A 12,651-nucleotide genomic window follows, 5' to 3' on the forward strand; every position below is an offset into this window, starting at 1 on the left:
CGGGGCGGGTACGAGCCCTCCAGGGCACACAGCGCCTGCCCCCCCTCAGGAGACCCGCTCCATTTGGGTTGACGTCCACCATCTCTCCCTGCCCGGCCTCCGGCAGAAATCACCAAGCTGCCCTCGGACGACGGCCCAGCCCACAGCAGCGCCATTGGGCCGGTCATCGGCATCATCCTGTCGCTCTTCATCATGGGCGGGGTCTACTTCGTGTGCCAGCGTGTGGTGTGCCAGCGCTACGCCGGCGCCAACGGGCCCTTCCCGCACGAGTACGTCAGCGGGACCCCCCACGTGCCCCTCAACTTCATCGCCCCTGGCGGCTCCCAGCACGGTCCCTTCACAGGTGAGGAGCCTGAGCCCCGCAAGGGCCTTGGAGGAGGTGGAGAGGGCGGTCAGGGCGGGCTGCGGGGCGAGGGGGTCAGAAATGCTCTTTGGACTTGACCTGAGCTCGTCTGAGTTGCCCACTGGGGACACCCGTCACATGGGGCTTCCTTTTCTGAGCGTGGTTGGGTCTCCTGGGCAGAGGGGCTGGAGAAAGCACTCTGTGTCCGTGGGGCGCCCTGGCCCCTGACCAGGCCTCGTGCCCGCCGGCCCCCCTCCCACAGGCATTTCGTGTGGCAAGTCCATGATGAGTTCCGTGAGCCTGATGGGCGGCCGGGCCGGGGTGCCGCTCTACGACCGGAACCACGTCACCGGGGCCTCGTCCAGCAGCTCGTCCAGCACTAAGGCTACACTGTATCCGCCGGTGAGTGGGGGCAGGAGGAAGCCCAGCCGGCTCAGGGTCCCCCCCAACCCATGACATCAGGGTTTCTAGAATTACCAGCCTGCTGTTCCATCCCTCAGGATGGGGGATGCATTCACTCACCTCCCTGTCCTGACTGTAGTTTTTTTCCTTTCTCTTCTTTTATTGGAGTGGAATTGCTGTACAGTGTTGTGTTTCTGCTGTACCACGAAGTGAATCGTCTGTGTGTGTACATATATTCCCTCCTTCTTGGACCTCCCTCCCACCCCCTGGGTTTTCTGTTTAGAAAAGAGCACTCCTTGTTCATTGTGGAAAATCCGGAAGTCAGGCGGAGTCTAAAAGTGGAAGTCGCACCCATAATCCTACGTCCCAGGGTTGCTGTCGGGCGTCCTCGGGTCTGGGCGCCAGTCTTTATTCCAAGGGCCTCCCCCATTAGCAGGGCCTGTCTGGCTGGACGTGAGCTTCCCTTCAGTGTCCCCACCAGAAACACCCTATTTTCCTGCCTAAGGCCTTGTTGGTTCCCAGAAAGTAGCTGGATTGTTTTCTAAGGACAAGCACTCATGGGATGACTTTTGTGCTGACTTTTGCTCCCTGGAGCTTCTAGCAACCCAAGTGGGGTGTGGGCTGGCTCCAGGCCACACCCTAGAAGGAAATAATTGTAGAGGGTGACAATCTGAAGCCCTTAGTGTCCAGGTCCCGCTGCAGGATCCCGAGGGGGACCTTCTCCTCCATACTGGCTGGGAAAGCCCCCCCATTGCCAGGAGCATGGCCCGGGGTAACCGGGTAAGCCTGATGCATGGATGCAAATCTGGGGCTACGTGTCAGGTTCTGACTTTACCTCGTCCTGTGCTTCCTAATTCTTCAAAACCTGACTTCTCTGTGATGAAATACTCTTCTGAGGTGAAGATTGCCCCTTGAACTTTCTCTGGGGGGGTCCCAGCAAGCACCACCCACCAGGACGGGGCCTGCCTGCCCTTCTGAGTGTCCCCCATACCCAGGCTGTTGCCCTTCCTTATTGCACCTGATCCTGGCAGGGTCTAGGAAGGAGGAGGCAGCGGGGGTTATTATCTCGGGTCCGCAGGATTCGGTCTGAGTCTCCTGGAGGCTACAGGGCTGGGCTGTTTAGGGGTGGGGGAAGCACGGAGTCAGCAGAGAGGACTTGAGGAGCCCTCCCCACTGTTCTTGCCTTCCTGCTGCTATCGTCACCTGACCTTCGGATGGCCCACGTAGCCAGCTAGAAGCCCCAAGAACCCGTGTGAGACTGAGCTGACTCCGGCCAGCCCCCTGCCCACCCCCTCCCACCCCCAACGTGGACACCAGGATGCTTGCAGCCTCTGGAGGAGCCGGGAGCAGGGGGATCGCACTTGGCGGCGAGAGACGACACTGACCGCCAGCAGTTTCTTACAGTGGCTTTATTGAGATACAGTTCACATACCATACAATCCACCCACTTCAAGTGTCCAATTCCGTGGTTTTTAGGATATTCACAGAGTTGTGCGGTCATCACCATGGTTAAATTTAGAACATTTCATCATCCCCAAAAGAAGCCCTTTGTGGAGCCAGCTGTTTAAAAATTAACTACGTTGCTTTGAATCAGTAATATACAGAATTCAAAGGGCACGGTGAAAAGAGGGCCCGGCCTTCACTGCGACCAGGAATTCACCCCTCCCCAGAGGCATAGCCTGTGCCGGGTTGATTGTGTGTGTGTGTGTTCTCCCAGGGGAAATCTGTGCATACGCGAGCATACAGGAGTACGGACTTCATCTTCCCGGCAAAGAGAGTAACATGTTTTCTTTAGTTTTGGAGACAATTGCAGATTTATCCGTAGCTGTAAAATATAATACAGAGCGGCCCCGTCTCCCTTCACCAGTTGTCGCATTGGCAACATCTCACTTAACTATGGTTGTCTTGGCACATGCTTGCTGCTGTAACAAAAATGCCATGGACTGGGCAGCTTAAACTACACGGCGTTTATGTCTCACAGTTCTAGAGGCTGGGAAGTTAAAGATCAAGGCTCTGGTTTCTCACTGTTCAAAGCCCAATTCTTAGTTCATAGTGACTGTCCTGTCCGTATGTGGTAGAAGGCATGAGGGAGCTCTCTGAGGTCTTTTTTTTTTTTGGCTGTGACTTGTGGATCTTAGGTCCCTGACCAGTTCCCTGACCAGGAATCGAACCTGCAACCTCCTGCAGTGGAACCGTGGAGTCTCAACTACTGGGCCACCAGGGAAGCCCCCAGGGTCTCTTTCTTAAGGACACTTATTCCATCCCCGAGGGCTCTACCCTTGTGGCTTAAGCACTCCAGAAGGTCCCACTCTTAAACCATCATGTTGGAGATTAGGTTTCAGTATATGAATTTGGGGGAGACCCAGACATTAAGTCTACAACAGTAATACAGTATCATAACCACTGCATTGATACAATTCCTTTTGACTTTATTTCAGTTCAGTTCAGTCACTCAGTCGTGTCTGACTCTTTGTGACCCCATGAATCACAGCACTCCAGGCTTCCCTGTCCATCACCAACTCCCGGAGTTCACTCAAACTCTTGTCCATCGAGTCGGTGATGCCATCCAGCCATCTCATCCTCTGTTGTCCCCTTCTCCCCCTGCCCCCAATCCCTCCCAGCATCAGGGTCTTTTCCAATGAGTCAACTCTTCGCATGAGGTGACCAAAGTATTGGAGTTTCAGCTTTAGCATCAGTCCTTCCAATGAACACCCAGGACTGATCTCCTTCAGAATGGACTGGTTGGATCTCCTTGCAGTCCAAGGGACTCTCGAGAGTCTTCTCCAACACCACAGTTCAAAAGCATCAATTCTTCGGTGCTTAGCCTTCTTCACAGTCCAACTCTCATATCCATACATGACCACTGGAAAAACCATAGCCTTGACTAGACGGACTTTTGTTGGCAAAGTAATATCTCTGCTTTTGAATATGCTATCTAGGTTGGTCATAACTTTCCTTCCAAGGAGTAAGCAAGCGTCTTTTAATTTCATGGCTGCAATCACCATCTGCAGTGATTTTGGAGCCCAGAAAAATAAAATCTGACATTGTTTCCACTGTTTGCCCATCTATTTCCCATGAAGTGACGGGACCGGATGCCATGATCTTCATTTTCTGAATGTTGAGCTTTAAGCCAACTTTTTCACTCTCCACTTTCACTTTCATCAAGAGGCTTTTTAGTTCCTCTTCACTTTCTGCCATAAGGGTGGTGTCATCTGCATATCTGAGGTTATTGATATTTATCCCTCCAATCTTGACTCCAGCTTGTGTTTCTTCCAGTCCAGCATTTCTCATGATGTACTCTGCATATAAGTTAAATAAGCAGGGTGACAATATACAGCCTTGACGAACTCCTTTTCCTATTTGGAACCAGTCTTTTGTTCCATGTCCAGTTCTAACCATTGCTTCCTGACCTGCATATAGGTTTGAGTTTATTTAGAGTTCACTAATTTTACATATGCATTTTTTAAAGACAATTTTTTAAGAATCTATTTTTATATGCTTGTTTATTTGGCTGCTCTGGGTCTTAGTTATGACACATGGGGTCTTTAGTCACGGCATGTGGACCTTTAGTTGCGGCATGTGTATCTAGTTCCCTGATCAGGGATCAAACCTGGGCCCCCTGCATTGGGAGCGTAGGGTCTTAGCCACCGGACCACCAGGGAGGTCCCAAAGACAACTTTTTATTTTCAGAGCAATTTTAGATCCACAGCAAAATTGGGAGGAAAGTAGGGAGACTTGCCAAATCCCCGCTCTGCCCCCATGATCAACCTCCCGCACCAGAGTGGGATGTTGGTTTCAGTCCATGAACCTGCACCCAGAGGCCACTGTGTACATCTGAGTGCACCCTTGGTGGTTTGGATTCTTGGTAGAATTCTGTGGGTTTGGACGGACCTATAATGAACTACATGTATCCACCATTGGCATCTCGTACAGTGTAGCTCGTGTGTACTTTTTAAAACCCACATGATAGCATCTGCAGGTAATGGTAGCTCCTCAGACTCACTTTTTTTTTTTTTGTAAATGAATTTATCTATTATAATTGGAGGATAATTACTTTACAATATTGTGGTGGTGGTTTTTGCCATACATTGACATGAATCAGCCACGGGTGTACATGTGTCCCCCGTCCCAAACCCCACTCCCGCCTGCCTCCCCATCCCACCCCTCTGGGTTGTCCCAGTGCACTGGCTTTGAGTGCCCTGTTTCATGCATCGAACTTGGACTGGTGATCTATTTCACATATGGTAATATACATGTTTCAATGCTGTTCTCTCAAATCATCCCACCCTCTCCTTCTCCCACAGAGTCCAAAAGTCTGTTCTCTATACCTGTGTCTCTTTTGCTGTCTCGCATATAGGGTTGTCGTTACCATCTTTCTAAATTCCATATATATGCGTTAGTATACTGTATTGGTGTTTTTCCCTCTGACTGACTTCACTCTGTATAATAGGCTGCAGTTTCATCCACCTCCTTAGAACTGACTCAGCCTCCCTTTTTGCTGCTGAGGCTTGGTGAAGGGCTGGCCTTTACCCAGCTCTTCAGAGGAATGCCCTGTGTGCTACATCACCCCGACTCCAGAAGGGGGCGCTGTCCCCACCCTGTTTCGCAATGAGGAGGCTGGGGGACCGAGTGGTAACTACCCGCCCTCCCCTCCTCCCCCCGGGGGCCATTCTGCCCAAGCTGACCACTCCCTGCCCGGTCTCTCCTGCACCCTGAAGTTTGTTTTCCTTCTCGGGCAGAGCAAGCCCCCTTCTTGGTGACTGGACAGTGCCCTTTGTTGGGGTGTGGCTGGGCCATACCAGTGGGTGTCTAGTCACCCCAGGATCTTGTTACCCCAACAGCAATGCTCAGAACTCCTGCATTTTTCTCATTTAGGGGAGACGCCAGGAAGATGCCCTGTAGCTAAGGCTGAAGGTCATCTTGACCTTTCTTGCCGAGGGGGTCCTCAAGAGAGGACAGTCCCTCTTCCCACCAGCAGAGGGCAACACCAGCATGACTGTCCCTCTCTCCTCAGGTCCAATTTAGGGTAAAAATGGTTTTGTAGTGTAATTTATCGGAGAAGGCAATGGCACCCCGCTCCAGTACTCTTGCCTGGAAAATCCCATGGACGGAGGAGCCTGGTAGGCTGCAGTCCATGGGGTCCCTGGGAGTTGGACACGACTGAGCGACTTCACTTTCACTTTTCACTTTCATGCATTGGAGAAGAAAATGGCAACCCACTCCAGTGTTCTTGCCTGGAGAATCCCAGGGATGGGGGAGCCTGGTGGGCTGCCATCTATGGGGTCGCACAGAGTCGGACACGACTGAAGCGACTTAGCAGCAGCAGCAGCAGTGTAATTTATATTTCACTTATTACAAATGACGTCAAACATCTTTTTGTATGGTTAATAACCTTTGTAGTTTTATTTTCTCAGAAAGGTGCATTTATGTCCTTTTTCTATTGGGTTGTTGGTTTTGTTTTGTTTTGTTTTTAATCCATTTGTAAGGGCTCTTGGGGTTTCCCAGGTGGCACTAGAGGTAAGGAACTCCACTGCCAATGCAGGAGACACACGAGACCTGGGTTTGATCCCTGGGTCGGGAAGATCCCCTGGAGTAGGAAATGGCAACCGGCTCCAGCATTCTTGTCTGGAAAAATTCAGTGGACAGAGGAGCCTGGTGGGTTCCAGTCCATGAGGTTGCAGAGTCAGACACGACTGAGTGACTGAGCACAGCACGAGGGCTCTTTATGTAGAGATATAGCTGTATTAAACGAATTAGCCTGGGATATGGGTTGAAAATACTTTTCCTAGCTTTTTGTCTTTTGATTTGGTTTATGTTGTGTTTGTGCTTTATACCATGAAATTAAGTCTGGAGGGGTTTTGGTCATGCCCAGAAAGGCTTTCCCTCCTCGTAAAAAATAGTTTCTTTCCATGTTCTCTTAAAGTTCTCAAGGTTTCATGTTTGTGTTTAAAACTTGCCCTTGGAATGTAATTAGAAGGTCTGAGTGAGTCTGGAGGTACTGACTATTTCTGCGCTGATGGCTTCCAGGCAGCTTTTATGAGTTGAGGTCCAGTCGGTAGACAGAAACCATATGGTGATTTGAACAGAGAAAGTTCAATACATTATTAGCAGGGATTGGAATTCCAGGGCGTTGGCCAGTGAGAGGTAAAGAGGACTCTTTAGAACACAGGAAAAGCAGATTATCTGGGAGGGAGAGACTGGGGAAGAGCCCCCAGCTGCCAGGCACCAGAAGAGAGAGAAGTGGCCGAGGTGCTGCGCCAATAGAACTTGCTAGAGTTGCTCCTACTGCTGTACTGGGAAGACTTCCCCACAAGCCTTCGGCGCCCTGGGGGAGGTACCTCTGACAGCCAGCAGGGAGGGGATTATGGGCAGGATCCCAGAGCTCCTTGGAGGCGGAAGTGAAGAGGAGTCAGGTCTGGTCAAGTTCAAGGGTAAATGCAGAAAAAGCTCCCCCCAACCTGGGGTGAGGGGCAGCAGCGGAGAGCCAGGCCCTTTCTGCTGGTGGTGCTCCCTGACTGGTTTCTGCTCCTCTCTTCCCCCTATCTGTATCTTCCCAGCTTTGGGGTCAAATCCTGAGCTGAAGAGGACCCTTCCCCCAGAATAAGGAGAGGGGTCCATGTGGCTCCTGAAGGGCAGGGGAAGGGCCTGGGCTTTTCCTGTAGGTTATTCACCAAGTGTCAGGACTGCCTTGGGAAGCAAGTCTTCTTAAGTTTTTTGTTTCTTTTTAAAATTTTTCTTTCTTTCTTGGCTTCACTCTGAGGCATGTGGGATCTTAGTTCCCTGATCAAGAATTGAACCCAACACCTGCACTGGAAGCACTAAGCACTAGATCCTAACCACTGGACCACCAGGGAAGTCCCTAGCCCCATTTTAGAGATGGAGCTACTGAGGCCTCAGAACGGGAAATCCCTCACCAGGGAGCCTGCTGCAGCTGGGAGGTGCTACAAAGGACTCAATCCACATCTTCCCTGTGCCCTGTCCACCACCCCAGGGACCTGGGGAGAGTCTGTCCTTCAGGGCACACATGCAGTGATAGCCCTCTGCCTGCTGTGCCCCCTGCAGGGACAGCTGGCAGGAGGTGGGGGGGTGGAGTACACACCTGGCCGGTGTCTGGGCCCCCGGGTCCCACGGTCCCTCTTGTGGGGCAGTGGTGTGCTGCCTGGCTCTGGAGGGCGCATGCTTGGGGGGAAGAGTTGTGTCTTTAGCACCACAGTTTGGGGGCAGTGTAGTCCCTTGAGAAAGGGACACTCTTTCCTGGTTTGTTGAGACGCTGGCCAGGCGGGCAGCTAGGCTGTAGCCCCTCCCTGGTGGGTGGACCCCGCTGCATCCTCAGGGTTCCCCCAGGAGTGTTTGGAATAAGGAGTGAATTATAGAGATTAGACTTTTGCACCACGTAGAAGGAGATGGGGAAGTAAAAGTCCTAGAGGAACCTCGCCAGGTGCTCCGGGGCCCAGCGACACTCCCAGGCTGGCAGGGACACTTCTCCGCTGGTGACCGGGGTGCAGGACCCATCGGGGACCTGAACGCGCTGGCCTGGGGTCACCACTGGTCAGCGGCCCCTCCACGTGCCCACCCGCAGGCCAAAGCTGCCACTTCCCGTCTCCAGACCAGGAGGGGTCGTGGGAGGAGGCAAGGCGGGCGGGGGTGGCGGGGACCGCGGGCTCCGGGGCGCGTGTGACCTCGCTTGACCTCCCCACAGATCTTGAACCCGCCGCCGTCCCCCGCCACGGACCCCTCCCTGTACAACGTGGACGTGTTCTATTCTTCCAACATTCCCGCCGCCGCCAGGCCTTACAGGTACGGAGCCCCCCGCGGTCCCGCGCCTGGCCCCCTTTCCCGGGAGAGTCAGCCGGAGGGGTCGGCGCAGCGCGTGGCGCGCTGAGGTCAGAAAGCACCCGGAGCCCGCGGGTGGGAGCCTTGAGGGTCTTGGGAAACCACCGGGGATGCCCACCGCGGCTGGCCGGGTCCCCGAGGGCTCTGCGCTCAGACGGTGCTTGAATCCGGCTGGGGACCGCGGCGGGGCCGCCACCCCGCGGTGCCTCCCCCGGGAAGGAGCGGGCGAGGCCGGCCCTCGCCGGGGCGATCCTTTCTCCTTCCTCGCGGCGCAGGCCTGCTTCAGGGCACGTCGGGTCCGGCTCCGAGCCAGGCTGGGCGAGCTGAACCTGCTGAGCTTCAACCACCCGGTGGCCTCAGCCCACAGGGCCCACCCCACTCGGGCGGGCTACCTGATGGAGCACGTGGAGGCTGGGTCCCGCTAGGCTTGCCCCCCGCCTCCCGCGTAGAGAGCCGGGGTCTGGGGGCGCTGCGGGAGGCGTCTCGCGGTCCTGGAGCCGCGGACCCTCGGAGAGCGGCGCCGCCCGCCCTCTGGTGGCCGTTTGGGGGACTCCCGGGCCTGGAAGGGGAGCCGGCCGAATCCGGGAGGCACAGCTCTTGACCGGGTGCTCACGACCCTGGTCAAGAACCTGCAGGGGCTCCCCAGCGCCTCAGCGTCACAGCCTGTCTCCAGGGCTGTCACGTCCACTCCAGCAGGCCAGCCCCCTCAGCCTCCAGTCTGCTCCGCTCGCCTGTCCTCATTCTGGTCCTGCCTCCAGTACCTTTCCCCTCCGCACTGTCTGTTGGGGTCCTGCTTGCTCCCAGGGCCCCACTTGGGGTGTCCTCCTGCACCTTCCTCAGCGGCGGGCCCTTTGGAGCCGGCTCCCCTTCCTGCCCACTGTGAGGCCTACCTCGGGCCCAGGCCACAGGGCGATGTCACGGGGGTCATCAGAAGACATCCCCGGGATCAAGACGGGGCTGGCTGGTCGGCACCATTTACAGCAGTGATAGCCGTGGAGCACTGTCTGGTGTCGGGCACTGTTTCTAGCACGTTCCATGAAGAATCTCACTTTAATCCTCACAAGCCGTTTTTGAAACGGACACCGTTTCATCCTTCCCATTTAGTCAAGGAGAAACGGAAGCTCAGACAGGTTAAGTAAGTTTAGTCCCAAGTGGGCTCTGGGGGCCTTGTTCTCCATAAAGGTGACCTTGGCCCGGGGCTGCAGGCCTTGCCAGGGCCCGGACTTGGCAGCCTGCAAGGTAAGTGCAGGCGCGCCCACCTTGGAGGTGGCGCTGTGGAGGCTCAGGGGGGGCCCGGGGACAGCCGCTCTGAATGCAGGCTCCCTTTCCCTGTATCGCCTTCAGGCCCTACATCATCCGCGGCGTGGCGCCCCCGACCACGCCCTGCAGCACGGACGTGTGCGACAGTGAGTGCAGCGCCAGCCGCTGGAAGGCCAGCAAGTACTACCTGGATCTGAACTCGGACTCAGACCCCTACCCGCCTCCGCCCACACCCCACAGCCAGTACCTGTCGGCGGAGGACAGCTGCCCGCCGTCGCCCGCCACGGAGAGAAGCTACTTCCACCTCTTCCCGCCCCCGCCTTCCCCCTGCACGGACTCCTCCTGACCTTGGCCGGGCCAGCCCGGCCTCTCAGCGCCCCTGTACATAGTTTTAAATATGAACAAAGAAAAAAATATATTTTATGATTTAAAAAAAATATAGTTGGGATTTTAAAAACAGGAGAAATGTGAACAGTGATGGGGTGGGCAGGACAGGGAAAAACTTTGTACAATGGAGAAAATATTTATAAACCTAATTTTTTAAAACATCATTGCCATTCTTTCATGCGTGTGTGTGGGAGCTGCGTGTCCCTGAGGAGTGAACGGCCCACCCTGGGCAGCTGTCGGAGTCCTGCCCTTATCCTCCTGGGCATCTCACACTCAGGCTCTCCCAGGGAGGGGTGAGACCTCTGGGAAGAGGCCTGCGTGGGGTCAGCTTTGTGGATGCCTGACTCATGCACCACTTGATGTTTGATTTTATGCTCTGCGATTGCTGTCCTGAAATTCTAGATAATTTTGAAGACTGAGGCCCTGCATTTCATTTGGCATTGGGCTCTGCAGGTTATATCCCTGGGCTTTGGGCTATTCCCTGGCTGGTCCCTCCTACAGTCTGACCTGTGTGTACCAGCTCAGGGCTGCTACTGCTCATCAAGACACCCCCACCCCACCCGGTGGTCCAGTGGTTAGGACTCAGCGCTTTTACTGCCAAGGGCCCCGGTCCAGTCCCTGGTTGGGAAACTAAGATCCTGCAAGCTGCATGGTGTGGCCAAAAAAAAAAAAAAAAAATGCCGGGGGCCCTGCCATCCGTGTTGACCCAGTGGGTGGTGCTGCCAAGCCACGCTTGCCCGGGTGGGGGAGGGAGACCCCAGTCCTCCTGCTCTCCTGGGCCCCCTCCACGCCCATCTCTGCAGATGGGCTAAGGACAGCCCAGTCCTCACCAAGACAGTCCATACACACTACCTGAGGCCTGCCCTGTGCCCACCCGGGTGGCACTGGAGGAGACACGGGTCAGCCTGGTCCCTGCCCCAGGGGCCCCCAGGCTGCGAGAGTCATGGTGTGTTGTGAGCAGGCTAGGCTGTTCTGGGGTTGGGTAGGAAGAACCACCTTGGCAGGGTTGGGAGGAAGGAAAGGGCAACAGCCAGGAAGGGCTTGACCCTCAGGGAGGTGGATGGGAGGTCAGGAGAATCAGGGCAGTGCTGGTGTGCTGTCCACTGGAGAATCAAACCACAAAGACCTGGAAGAAGACTGCAGTTCTGACCCCCAAGGCCTGGAGAGTGGGGTGAGAGCCGACGGAGAGGAGTCTGGTGGGGCCCTGAGGGCTCCAACTGTGGGCGCAGGGGTCAGAGCTGAGATGGGCCTGGCTTCTTGGGACACATCTTTTTTTTTTCAATTTTTGGCTCTTCTGGGTCTCTGTTGCTGCCAGGGCTTTTCTCTAGTTGCAGGGAGCAGGGGCTACTCTCCAGTTGCGATGTGCAGGCTTCTCATTGCAGTGGCTTCTCTTGTGGAGCAGACTCCAGAGTACAGGCTCAGTAATTGTGGCGCACGGGCTTAGTTGCCCCGCAGCATGTGGGATCTTCCTGGACCAGGGATCGAACCCGTGTCTCCAGCATTGGCAGGTGGATTCTTGACCACTGAGCCACCAGGGAAGCCCTGGGACAGAATTTGAGGACTCCCCTGAGCCCTGATTGCCTGGCAGTCCCCTAAGGTCATGGCTCATTAGCCTTGACAGCGGTAGACACAAGTGGGTTTGCTGGTGCCGCTGCTGCTGGGACCTCGAGAACAGATGCTGGGGACGGGGTGACCGGCCGTTGGTGCAGACGAACCGTGAGAGTGGGCGGCCCGTCCTGAGTGCTGATCAGGGGTGGGGTCCACGCTCAAGGCCCCTTTGAAATTTATTTTTACTTACAGGAAATGGCAACCCACTCCAGTATTCCTCCCTGGAGAATCTCATGGACAAAGGAGCCTGGGGGGCTACAGTTCACAGGGTCGCAGAGTCAGGCTTGACTGAAGCGACTTAGCATGAATGTATTTATTTGACTGTGCTGGGTCTTAGTTGCAGCACGTGGGATCTATTTAATTGTTCCCTGATCAGGGATTGAACCCAGGCTCTCCACATTGGGAGTGTGGAGTGTTAACCATTGGACCAGCGGGAAAGGCCCAAGGCTGCTTTGCAGACCACAGGGGTCGGATCTGCCTCTGCCAGAAAAGCTTCGTCTCTTATCCACTCTGTCCAGCTGCCCCTGTCTGTCAAGGAAGGGTGCCGTCGCCTGCCCCTGGGACTAGAGTAAGGCTTCTGTGAGATAAGCCTTGCCCAGTCGGGGCCTGGCAAGCGGTAGGTCCTTGGTCATGGGAGAGGTGACATACTTCCTCAAGGTCGCAGCGCTAAGGACCAGCCGCTCCCAGGCCCAAGTTGGATCTCCTGTCCACAGAGCTGCCTGCGGAGGCTCAGGGCTCCTAACATTCGGCCCCGTGCCCTGAGGTGCTCATTAAAGCACCTGTCTCCATGCAGGCAGGGCTTCCCAGGTGGCAGAGAA

The 12,651-nt window shown here is 55.2% G+C and overlaps 1 protein-coding gene across 3 annotated transcripts in view; it reads left to right on the forward strand.

Annotated features, from left to right (window-relative positions):
• LRP5 (LDL receptor related protein 5) overlaps nt 1-10,386 on the forward strand; it is a 123,100-nt gene extending 112,714 nt beyond the window's left edge. For all 3 annotated transcript variants that reach the window (XM_025286832.3, XM_025286830.3, XM_025286831.3), the window contains exons 20-23: nt 107-343; nt 606-745; nt 8,445-8,542; nt 9,923-10,386. In XM_025286832.3, the coding sequence (XP_025142617.3) occupies nt 107-343; nt 606-745; nt 8,445-8,542; nt 9,923-10,184 (737 nt within the window). In that variant the 3' untranslated portion in view covers nt 10,185-10,386. The remainder of the gene's footprint in view (nt 1-106; nt 344-605; nt 746-8,444; nt 8,543-9,922) is intronic.
• Nucleotides 10,387-12,651: the final 2,265 nt, after the last annotated feature.

The sequence above is a fragment of the Bubalus bubalis genome, chromosome 5, assembly GCF_019923935.1.
Source record: "Bubalus bubalis isolate 160015118507 breed Murrah chromosome 5, NDDB_SH_1, whole genome shotgun sequence".
Lineage (NCBI taxonomy): Eukaryota > Metazoa > Chordata > Mammalia > Artiodactyla > Bovidae > Bubalus > Bubalus bubalis.